The following is a 12,955-nucleotide window of genomic DNA, read 5'->3' as shown; positions in this document are numbered from 1 at the left end:
ATTGTTATATTTCATATACACTAATCAATTAATTCTGTTGATATCCATCCATTCATATACATTGAATGAAATAGCTTCATGAATATAATCTGAGAAAAAAAGTAATTCATCCATATCTCATGTTTGCTGACTTGTGTAATGCTTGTAAGCAGTTTCCTTCATTTTCATGAAAGTCAAATCATAGTGACCTGTTGTTGGGTCAGGTCACTGTGGGTGATGTGGGTGGGGACAGAGGATTTCTGAGGACTACAAATATGGATAGTTTGTACGTTTGACTTTAAACTTCTTCTGACTGAACTCAGAATCTCAGCATCTTCAGGTAAGAGATGCACTCAGTGCACTGTGCTTGTTTTGGTTTGTGGCTATAATGATTTGAACAATGCTTGTGTTTTTAGAATGATTATGCACATCTGCACAGAGGAAGGTTTAGATATTCAGGTTAAGATATTTCAAAACATCTGCACATAATATAGTTAGGTTAAGATAGTCCTAAACATCTGCACATAATAGAGTTAGGTTTAGATAGTCCTAAACATCTGCACATAATAGAGCTAGGTTTGGATAGTCCTAAACATCTGCACATAATAGAGCTAGGTTTAGATAGTCCTAAACATCTGCACATGATAGAGTTAGGTTTAGATAGTCCAAAACACTGCAGGGCATTGTTTGGTTATTTGGTCATTTCAGTCAACCAAGTTGTTTGGTTGAACATGTCCTTATAAGCCCCTATAAAAAGACTTTTACTGTATTATCAATACCTTCCTTGGATGTCGTAGGTATGTAGGCAGAGAGAGTTTCATCTCAAGATTCTCATCTCAAACTGTAAATGAATTTGCTCACTGCTAGCAAATTGTATCTCCTCACACTTTTGTAACAACAAATTTCATCTTACTTGGTGTTGACTCTTTCCTAGATCCTATCCTGCACAACTGCTCCCATGTCCACCATGTCACATCCCGAGCCCAAGCCTCTTCCTCGACCCAGCATGACCTACCGTGGGAGAAAGAATGTCCCCATGGGCACCTCTGATGTTGACCCGGAGGATTTGCCTGAATTTGAACCTTTTGAAGGGGCTGTTCCTCGTGGACCACTAGATCGGGGCGGTATGCCATACTTTATAGAGCATGTTTATGTTTCTGTGTGGAACAAAAAGTTGTCTGAGAAAAGGAATGAAAGATATGGTAGCACTTTACCGCACTAAGTGGCTAGTATCATGGCAACAAATAATCGGTACAAAGTAGACACAACTCATAATAGCCCACAAATTGCTCTAAGGAGCAGTAAGTTAATGTGGTCTATAACTAGCAAATTAACTACCTAAAAGATAGTTAAAAAAAACTTTGAAAACAGCCCAGATGATAAAAAGCGTTCTAACATGGTTACTGTTTTCTTTTGGCTATTTATTTGGCAATGTCTTGCTGATGTCATGCAGAGAGGTACATAGTGTATATCCTGGAGGGCTAGTGGGCATGACGTGTTCATCTGCCCTTCACATGACTTCACTTATTCATCTGCCATCCAAATCAATTTGAAGGACAAACAGTAATAGCAATTGTTATGGAATCAAGACTAATAAAATGCTAATAACTTGCAGGTGATATATAAATATTAAACAACTGCCCATTTACTTAACTGCTTAATGTCAAGGAATATGTCAGTAACTTGCAGCAATATAATGCAGTCCATGGAAGATTAAGAATAGGGTCATTTTTAAATGTAACCTATACAAAACAGTTCAGTCAAAGATTGTATGTTGTATTGAAATTCAGGATTTTCCTAGTCATTATCCCGAAACAAATTAACTACGTTTGAGGATATAACATGGAATCAGGGCTGTAAAATACTGAATGTCCTGTTTATATTTCATTTCACTCATTTCTATGTAGTTTGAAGAGACAGTGCCTTATATGTTATAGCCTAGTTAAATGGAATTACAGCGGTGAAATGCAAACCTTTTTCCATTTTATTTCTCCGTTATCGTATCGAACATTGGATTTACGACCTCAATACCATGTCATTCCCACATAAGTAGTTATTTTGTTTCTGGGTAATGATACAAATATTATTTTGTAACATTTAAAATGTAGCCTAATCTCGTTATCAACATGTTTCTGTTAGGCTATATGACCAACATAATAGGCTTCTACTGCAAATGGCAGTGAATAAATAAATAAGCTCTAAACTAAATTGCGTGGATTTAGCCATAGTGGAATAGAATGGACACATCTGCATCCCGTAACAGTAGGCTACCTCCACCTCAACACCGTTGAAGTTATAGGTCTGCGTTTACTGGACTGTGTGTTGTTATGTGCAGTTTAAGTGAACTGCATTACCCAGAATGCACTAGGCATACAGGCTGTAGACGTGATGGTTACATGTTGAAATTCGCTCCAGTAAAGTTCGAGCAAAGTAGTATTATAAAATGCACTATACGGCATAGCAGACCGGTGTCCGCTTTCCGCGTAGACATGATTTTGATCAATCTCAAGTTGCTTTCGCGTTGCCTGTGGATTCTGCATAGGCCTTATAAGGAGCTGGCGGGGCGTTTATCCTACATGTAAATTCAGGTGTCAAAGAAACGCGCGTTCAATTTAAGAACCAGTGCCCTGGTTTTTGGAATGAGTTTGCATTTAGTCACATTTGATAGAATAAGGAATTGCCTGTGTCAATTGGTCTTAGGGATGCTTTAAAAAAGAGGATGTCTTGGTAATTTCTTAGCAGTAGCGATGTGTGGTAAATTGAACAGGGGATGCCCGCCTTCTCACTTTCTCCAAAAATGCAAATACCAGCATATGGTAATACGGTGCTAAACATAGGCTACAACAATACATGTGTTTGTCTAATCACTTCACAACACGATTGTTAGATGTTCAATATAATACAGTTTCAGTTTCATTGTCCAAATCAATTCGTAACTTACTATAAAACATAATAAACAGTACTGCCATATCAATTATTCATTAATTTATTGAGAGTTTTTTGTGTAAGCCTGTTCTATTCTTCATCTCCAGATACATTGGTAGTGCAGAGTGTGGATTTGCACATGGACCAAAACAAAGCAGCACATCGGACCAACCACTTTAAACATGACGCCCTCATCATACGGCGGGGTCAGGTGTTCACCATGACTGTCACCTTCGACCGTGCGTACACTCCAAAAGATGAGGTTGTCTTGGAGTTTACAATTGGTAAGTTTTGTTGTTTTGCAGCTTGTGAAAAGCAGCACAAAGGGCGAATTCTGATAGTGCTTTACTGCTTAGAATACAGTTTTGACTAAAGACCTTTTTAAAAATGTAAAAAATTAAATCAACGTGTATTTTATATTTAAATTTGTATTTTAATTTTATGACGAGCATTTGTCTGATGAACCGAAAAGGACAACTTTAGGTTGGGATGTTGAGTAGGCTACACTGGAATAGAGTTCACTTTACGTTGGGATCTTGAGTAGGCTACGCTGGAATATAGTTCACTTAAGGTTTGGATGTTGAGTAAGCTACACTGGAATAACGTTCGCAGGGTTGGGATCTTGAGTAGGCTACACTGGAATAAAGTTCACAGGGTTGGGATCTTGAGTAGGCTACACTGGAATACAGTTCACAGGGTTGGGATCTTGAGTAGGCTACAGTGGAATAGTTCACAGGGTCAGGCAGCAGTGCCTGTTTCATGAACATTTGTATGATGAACTAGAATAGTTCTGTTTAGATAGACTGACGTCTGGGCCCAATATGATTAGCACATAATGCTAATGCAGTCATACATATGAAGACATCCTCCTTAGAGCTCCCTAAATCTAGTGAGAAACATGACCAGAAAACAATGATAAGAAGTCCTACTTCCACTTTCAAGTAGTTCCATCTGCTGTAGGGGCAGTGTGATTAAGGTGTGATCATGTGATTAAGGTTAGAGATGCATGTATGTATAGTTTGCTATTCAGCATATCGGTGGGTCTCTAAAGACAGTTATGATTGAGAAGAGAGGGAGAAACAGAAAAGGGCTAGATGAATAATGCACGATTTCACCCTCTCAGGCGAACCCTTATTAACCCTCATACAAATTCAAATAGCTTGGTAGAATTGTGGGTAGACATTTGTGATTCAGGTGTTGTATCAAATATCTAATGCTCATTTTAGGCTGTCCTTTACTTTTAGTTACTGTCACAGATTTTTACGCTCACTACATTAAGAAATCATTAAAGAAATTGAAATGCCTTTGAAAAGTGCAAATTAATTTGAATGTCTAGCCTTGTCCTTCCACAGGTCATAACTTCCTCTCTGACAAGGAGACTTACATCTCGCTGAATCTAGGAGCCAGTACTGGGAATAAGTGGGAAACCAGGAAAACTGTGAACGGGAACACAGTAACCGTGGACATAAAACCTGTAGCAGACTGCATTGTGGGAATGTATTGCTTCAATGTGATCGTGATAAGTATGGGGGTATTTCGGACCAAGAGAGACCCCAACACAGACTTTTACATGCTGTTCAATGCATGGTGCCCAGGTAAGATTCAATGACAGCATGTCATCATTACATTACATTACACAGTTTAAGTACAGCTAAAAATATTCATCACAATTGTGACCGTGCAAGTTTAATGCCACACACAGATCATAAAAGAAATTAAAAAAGCAAAGAGCACTTCAATACTCTTCGTTTTCTGCTATGCTATAATCATACACTGTTTTTCCTTTGATATAGAGGATGAAGTCTTCTTAGATAACGAGAGTCAGAGGACAGAGTACGTTCTCAATGAACAGGGAATCATCTACAATGGAGAAACTCACAATGTGTCCCAGAGGCCATGGAACTATGGACAGGTGAAAAACAGAGAACCATGACACACTGTTATTATCATTTGTTTTGATGTTCAGTATCAGTATTCAGTTCGGTACCACTTTTAAGGGTGGATGGAACTGAATCAAATTGATTTTAATTTACTGCGGATGACTGGAGCTTAACTATAACGGAATTGGGTGAAGACTTCAAAGGCATTTCACCACAATTTTCACTTGCATTTATATTTAAGAAATGGATTGTAGGTTTTGTATTGATCATGCCCTACACAATCTTTGAATGTAGTCTGCATCTCTAAAGCAAGTGATTCTCTTGAGCAGCACAAACGTGGTGTTCTGGAGGCCTGTTTCTTCGTCCTGAACGCAACAGAAATGCCACTGGATAACAGAAGATATGCTTGTAATGTCGCCCGGAGGGGATCTGCAATTGTAAGTATGACCTAGATTTCTCAGATGTATAATAATGTCAGGATTTAAATGTGCTTTCAGAGTTGGCTGTTTACTTCTAGTTTTAGGCTGTATTTTGTATGGAACAGAAAAAGATCTAAAAAAATATACCACCGGTTATCAATACTCCTAGCGCACATCACCTTTGCCTCATTATTCATTATTACACAATAGTCTTTCACATCAATATAGAATCACTCTTTCAGTGCAAAGACTCTTTAGGGCTGTGGAACAACCTTTGTGTGGTAGAGTCAGCTGCACAATTCCACTTAGAACATATAGACCTTACCAGGCTTATGGTTGTATGGCACAAAACTGAAGACATAGTTTTGAATTGACATTGTTACTTGTCATTAATACAGAAGACCAGGCAATTACAGTAATTACATAGGGGGAAGGATTGAAATTACTGTATCATCACTGCCTGATGATGACACCATGGGATTGTTCCTTTCTGTACATCCTTTTTTGTGTTTTATTTCTTTTGACACTAAAGCTATCCGACACAGATACAATAGGGCCATCATTTTACAGCACAATGAACATTTAAGTGCACTCTTCCTCTTCTACATACTGAATGTTGTTGCTGTCTCTGTTATATGATATGAATGGGTACATAATAATGTCAATTATCAATTATTTGAATTAGTCACCGTTCAATTATGATTGTTTGTTAACATGTTTTAAATCTGCTGACATAATATACTTGCACAGATGAACTCTCAGGATGATAACGGGGTGTTGGTGGGTAACTGGAGTAGTGACTATTCCATGGGCACAGCGCCCACTTCATGGACTGGCAGTGCAGAGATCCTTCTGAAGTACAAACACCAGAACGGCATTCCTGTGAGTTTTGCACAGTGCTGGGTGTACGCTGGCGTGTTGAATACCTGTAAGTTTGAGAACTGACTCCATCTCTTGTCTCTATTGTGAAACTTTACACAATTTATAAAAAAAATGTCAATACGGACAACCAAACAAACAAAACAGACATCCAGGAACCGGCATGCATTTCCTAAATTCGTATAGTATTTCAGTATTACATAATTTATTCCTCATGTACTGACAGTTTTGGGGTTTAAAAAGAAACAGATTCTCTAAATGAATGAATACAAATGCATGTTTGTGGGAGCCCCCTTGGATAATATTTTCGCCCCCTCAGGGTTTGCTGTATTAACTGTATTGTTTCAGGTGTCTGCAGGGCAAGTTGTTGAGGTGTCTGGAATTTAGCTCTCTGGTTTCAAACAAAAAAGCTAAAGATGTTAAAATCCAGGGGAGTAAGGATGCTTAAATCCATGGGTCCTGGAGTCAGTAATATACCTCCTCAAGTAATAAGTAGTGAGGTTATATTTGGCAAAGGCTACATATAATTTAAAAAAAAAATCTTAGCAGCTCTTTTCTATATGCTACTTCTCCTTCTCAGTTTTTCGGTGTCTGGGGATCCCATCCAGGGTGATCACCAACTTCAACTCTGCCCATGACAACGATGGAGATCTAAAGACTGATATCTTTGTGGATAAACATGGAAGGATGGACAGGCGCCGCACTCGAGACTCAATCTGGTGAGAACATTACATAGAATGATTATGCTGACACATGGCCAATGCTGTGTTTCATTGTATCCAATTAGACCAGTTGTTTGCAAAGATTACAGGGTGATGCAAAACAGTGGAATGGCTTTCTCAACCTTAAATATATTCAATTGAATGCACTTCAGTTTTATTAATATAGCACCAATAACAATTGAAATTGTCTCAAGGCGCTTTAGAGGAACCCAGAGCCTGAACCCTGCTACAGAGAACACTAACGGCACAAACATGCCAGCGACAGCAGCGGAATTCTAAATCCCATTAATTTCTTGTAGAAGAGCGACTTGGGCTAAGCAAGCAAAGAAAGTTGGGGAAAGTTTAATCCTATGCGAATGAGGAGCGTTTTAAAACTCCATTTTAATGGTAGAGAACAGGTTAATAAACAGGATAGACACAAAAAGACATTTCACGTTGCACTGCCTAGTTAACTAAACATCAATTTTATTATACTATGGCATACCACAGGCGTAAGGGTTGGGGGGGTTAGGGTTGAGAGTCCCCCTTTAAACCTTTCCCACATAAAGGCTTTTTAACTTATAACAGAGGTTCTCCCCTGGAACAAGCAAACACAGTAGGTTGATTTTGTAAGAACCACTGCTGGCCATTGCTAACAGCTACCTGTCCAGCGGCCGAAGGTCAATGCATGATTTGTCTTGTCTGGCACTCTGATGAAACTGCTTAATTGCCAAAACAATCTCTTGAGCAATTTGACTCCAATTTTGTTATTAATAACCACCACTGATATGCTTGTGGCTTGTCATGACTAAAATGATAACTAAACATTGTAATTCAATGACTTATCTGAGTTCACAAACGAGGCACTTACATCTACGCAAAATAATATACATACAAATGTATATTGCTAATGCTAATGTGAGTAAAATGGCCTGGTAAAATCAAAATCATTAGACTCACGCCCTATTTCTTTCCTTCTTCTTTCTGCACCATTCCACATGAACAAGGAAGAGGGAAACCCCACTCCATCTTCATATTCCAAAAGATGGTCCTCTCAAGCCCTTAAATCCTGAATTTACCTATGCTATGCTTCTAAACCAGCATGTCCTTCAACGCTATTTATCTACTGTGTACAGAGCTCATTCTAGAACTGTGTCTGTATCTAAAGGAATTACCACTGCTGGAATGAGATCTGGACGGCAAGGAGGGACCTGCCTGGAGTTTGGAAAGCTCGGGTATGGCAGGCGGTGGATTCCACACCTCAAGAAATGAGTGACGGTGTGTATTAATCTTTTTGTCAATTCACCAGTATTTCCGAATACCTTTATCAGAAATGTACACTCTAAATACTGACTAAGGCAGGTAAAAAATGTACTATATAATGAAAATATAATTTTTTCTAATATTTCAGGAGAATTTCGATGTGGCCCAACCTCTGTTAGAGCCATCAAAGAGGGAGAGCTGTGTATGCCTTATGATGGCTCGTTTGTCTTTGCAGAGGTGAAAAATGTATTCTACTTTAGAATTGCTAATCCTTACTTTCAGAGATCTCTCCTTTTATCTAAAACGCTTCTTTCCTCATCAGGTGAACAGTGATCTAGTGTACCACAGCACCAACCAGTCTGGACAGACGGAGATAGAACGAGTGGACACGGCCTATGTAGGGACGAAGATCTATACAAAAGCAGTTGGTTCAAATGGGTTTGAAGACATCACACTTACCTACAAATATGAAGAGGGTGAGTTCAAACAATGTTATACCCCCGTGACAAAAAATATTGCAAATGTACAGGATACATAAACATGATTTGTATTAGCCTATTTACTATTAATGTTAAATGCAGAAATCTAAATATAGAGTAGTATATGAAATATTGTGTATATTAAATACAGACAAGATCACTCATACAAGGGGAAACTAGTGCAGTAGTTATACTTCTGGCACGACCCCACTCAGATTGTTCACCTTTAGTAGGCCTAATCACTCCACGTTTGATATTCTTGTACAATGTCAACTTTCCGGTGATTCAAAGTGAGAGAGCAGAATGGCAGGCAGAGACTTTACAAGGTTACAATTGACAGTTTTCAAGAGAGGAAAGAGGGCAAATGGGGTCGGGGAATGTACAAATTGACATGTATTGTGACGATAGATGAGTGTACAAATTAAAGTGCACAAATAGCCTTTCTGACTCAAGTTTGCTGCAAAGTGACAGTATGTGTTGCTGGGCAACGCTTGACACTGAAAACGCTGGTTGGAACTATTTGGGGTGGAGAATGAATGAAACTAAATTAAAGTAGATGAAAGAAACCCGCTGGAGTGCTTTCACGTCTTATGCAGAGCAGTTGCCATAGCACACGGAGATGCAGTTTGTGAGTATGTGTGTGTGTGTGTGTGTGTGTGTGTGTGTGTGTGTGTGTGTTCGAGAGTATATGTGTGTGTGTGTGTTCGAGAGTATGTGTGTGTGTGTGTGTGTTCGAGAGTACGTGTGTGTGTGTGTGTGTGTGTGTGCGTGTGTGTGTGTGTGTCAGAGTATGTGTCTGTGTGTGTGTGTGTTTGAGAGTATGTGTGTGTGTGTGTGAGAGAGTATGTGTGTGTTTGTGAGAATGTGTGCGTGTGTGTGCGTGTGTGCGCATGTCTGTGTGTGTGTGTGTGTGTGTGTGTGTTTGTGAGTATGTGTGTGTGCGGTGTCTCTGTGTGTGTGTGTTTGTCAGTATGTGTGTGTGTGTTTGTCAGTATGTGTGTGTGTGTTTGTCAGTATGCGTGTGTGTGCTTGCGTGCGTGTGTGCCTGTGTGCGTGTGTGAGTATGTGTGTGTGTGTGTTTGTGAGTATGTATGTCTGTTTGTAAGTATGCTCTCAACTTTAGGAGGCCATCAGTATCCTGGGACACTGGTGAGCTTTGTTAAGGTTCTGTATGTAAATGTACCTCGTTCAATGGACACAAGGAAATCATCAGCTGAAATAAAGGCTTGAATTAATTCACAAGCAGGGAGGGTTAGGGTTAGGGAGGGGAGAGAATCAGAAACATGGCAGACCTCTGCTGGCAACTGCTGACACCATCACCAAGTCTATCATGTTCATCCAACTAAAACAATTGAATGAAATGGGAACCACATATAGATCCCAATGTTTAGATAGGAATCCCATATAGATCCCAATGGGAACCACATATAGATCCCAATGTTTAGATGGGAGTTAAATAAAAGCTGGACATCTACCAAAAACGAATCCTATTCTGTACCTTCCAATAACACTTTTTTACTACAACACACAGGAAGTGCCGGTAATCTTGCAGCCATGGAACGGGCAGCAAACTTAGGTTGTGTAGGATACCGTTCTACCCCCCAGCCAACTAATCTGACAATTGAGATAGTGGTACCTGCTGTGCAGCTGGCACAAAACTTCAACCTGATCCTTGAAGTTAAGAACACAAGCACGGAACAGCAGACTGTTGATCTGACTGCAACCTGCAATGTCACCTACTACACCGGGGTCAGCAATGGCACCTTCAAGGAATACAGACAGACTGTCTCTCTAGGGCCATCAAGCAGTGAGCAAGGCATTTGTTTCTTATTGAATGTGGTAGACACATGTTTATAAAAGTTGTAATGGCTATCTATCACTAGATGTGATGAGATGGGAGAAATGTATCTTTATAAAGTAAGCTCCCTTTCTAAGAATCCAGTAGACAAACCTTTATATAATATCTTTTAATTATCATTGTGTAATATCTTTAGATTTTAGTTCTCATGTCAACTATTAGGCAGATTTAAGGATAGCCATGAAGGCATTTTTGTCTCTTGTGCCACCAATCTTCTGCAGTTGAACAGGTGACCATCGAGATCCTGGCAGTTGAGTATATGAAGTATATGGTGGACCAAGGCACCCTCAGCTTCACCTGTGTGGGCAAAATCCAAGAAAACAGCCAGGTTGTTACAGCATCTAGAGTGGTCAGGCTGGAAGTCCCATTTCTGAGTTTAAAGGTTTGCACATCTACCAATCTTCTCATTAGGGTATTCAGCCACATTTTGTTTGCACAAATAGTTGTTAATAAAATATTCCTAACGCATGACTATATGGTGTTTCATCCATGCTCGAACAGAAATGTAGTGTTTCTATTTATTGGCATTTGAATGTAAAGAAGAAAGATGTATTAAAGTTAATGTATCTGTCGTATAGATTGATGATAAGGTAAGGGTGGGCCAGGAGATGTCTGTCACCTTGCAGTTCACCAACGTCTTCCCCATCACGCTTACAAAAGTGTGGCTACGCATGGAAGGCCCTGGTGATAGCGGATTTAAAACCAAATATTACAAGTAAGCACAAAACTAAACACATTTAACATTTACACAAATACCATGCATTTTACCAATCGTTGCACATAAATGAAACTTTCAATTCAGGATTTTTTGACTTGGGTCCTATTTTCCCCAAATTTCTTCGAAATTGGCCCAGTATTGAGTTAGAATACTATAAACGGCAACCACAAAACAATGTAATTCCATGGGGCAAGCATCTGTGTCTGGGTAAACCACTTTCTGGCTCATAATGTTATTATAAGTGTCTGACAACATGGAAAGGACCCCTACAGAGACTTGTTTCTGTTTACCAAACTGTAAGGAAATAAACTGAAATGTATTTCTCTCTCTCTCTCTGCAGTACTATCAACTCTGGTGCCTCTTTAACATGGAACGAGTTGTTTGTCCCTGATGTGCCTGGAGAAGGGAGAGTGGAAGGCTGTTTGAACTGCCCCCAGCTCTCACAGGTCTGCGGCATGCTAAACTTCTATGCCCAGCCTTAAAACAGCCCTGCAAACAGCAATCAAAAGAAGATCCCTTGTATACATTTAACTCATATTCTAATCAACATTTGCCATGCTTAACTTTTATGCCCAGCCTTGAAACAGCCCTGCAAACAGCAATCAAAAGAAGATCCCTTGTATACGTTTAACTCATATTCTAATCAACCTTTGCCATGCTTAACTTTTATGCCCAGCCTTGAAACAGCCCTGCAAACAGCAATCAAAAGAAGATCCCTTGTATACGTTTAACTCATATTCTAATCAACCTGTGCTACTTTGTTTGTTGTCAAATACGAAATAAAATTCATAACCAGCAAACCCAGTCTGTCTCCTCCAAACTTTGTCAATAAGAGTTTCCAAATGATTTGGAAATTGTTGATATACTAAAGAGATTGTCTTACGTGCTTTTTAGGTAGGCTACGTATAGCGCTATAGCGCTCCATATTTGTGATATCCTTAACGATCTACAACAATGCCAAAGGTAAACACCATGTAGTGAGTTACACTTTCTTAACAATAAGGTTCTTTCTTCTCAAATGCTAGCTCTTTTCCTGTTATTAGCTTAAATTATATTAGGACTTGGAGTTGGCTTAAACTAACTAACTAACTAAATAAATATGTAGTTCTGTAATAATCATACCTACGATATGCATAGATCGGGCGGTGTGCTGGTAGTCAGTTAATATTGTAATAAATGTAGAATGCCAACCCAAACCCACATGCAAGTTGAAATAATGCCACCATAGATCAAGTAAACAAATCACTGTTACCATGTTACCAAAAGAGTATCCAATTCTGCACAGACGTATAGGCCTAATACAGAGCTGGTCCAAGGAGAAAACACATGCATATAATATATTCAGTGAGACTCTTCACACTCATAGGTGGGGTTCAAGCCTTACTAGTTGAGTACCTGTAAGGTATGGTGCAAGACAAAAAAAAAGGAAAGTGTATGGCTTTAGAAGTGGTTATTATCAGGTAATTTTCATTTTATAAATGAGGAAAATTAACGTAAATGACATTACATACGTAGTATAGCTCCCTGTAAATTGCCTCAAAGTACTGGCCTATGGCCTGTAGACTGCCATGGGACACTGAAGCTGCCTTGAAAATATGGGGAAAGTGAACTCTGAGTAAGCCAATGTCTTTCTGGGAAATATTATTTTGGGAATCATAATCATATTGAACTATTTGATTGTGACCAGTTCTCAATCGAACATTGCAGCATAAGTGGACCTCCGTCCAACCCAACCCTATGACACAGAACCAGATCCTCCCAGGCCACAGACAACACGCATGTTTTATCAGTTTATCAATTTACCCAAGGAACACAAGATTGTAGGCACAGAGCCATTGCATAAAGAAAAAAGCC

General features: G+C 39.3%; 1 protein-coding gene across 1 annotated transcript; it reads left to right on the top strand.

The window, feature by feature from the left end:
- Positions 1-296: 296 nt before the first annotated feature.
- LOC308378372 (coagulation factor XIII A chain-like) lies at positions 297-11,905 on the top strand. The gene is made up of 15 exons (XM_080855266.1): positions 297-319; positions 914-1,103; positions 3,012-3,188; positions 4,257-4,499; positions 4,698-4,816; positions 5,114-5,221; positions 5,954-6,131; positions 6,663-6,801; positions 7,952-8,061; positions 8,195-8,283; positions 8,369-8,522; positions 10,057-10,332; positions 10,605-10,765; positions 10,962-11,098; positions 11,442-11,905. The coding sequence occupies exons 2-15, from the start codon at positions 938-940 to the stop codon at positions 11,581-11,583; spliced, it is 2,199 nt and encodes a 732-aa protein (XP_080711392.1). The 5' UTR covers positions 297-319; positions 914-937; the 3' UTR covers positions 11,584-11,905.
- Positions 11,906-12,955: the final 1,050 nt, after the last annotated feature.

This window comes from Sprattus sprattus (assembly GCF_963457725.1).
Source record: "Sprattus sprattus genome assembly, chromosome: 17".
NCBI lineage: Eukaryota > Metazoa > Chordata > Actinopteri > Clupeiformes > Clupeidae > Sprattus > Sprattus sprattus.
Note: the sequence above shows the minus strand (reverse complement) of the source record. Positions and strands in the feature narration are given on the sequence as shown.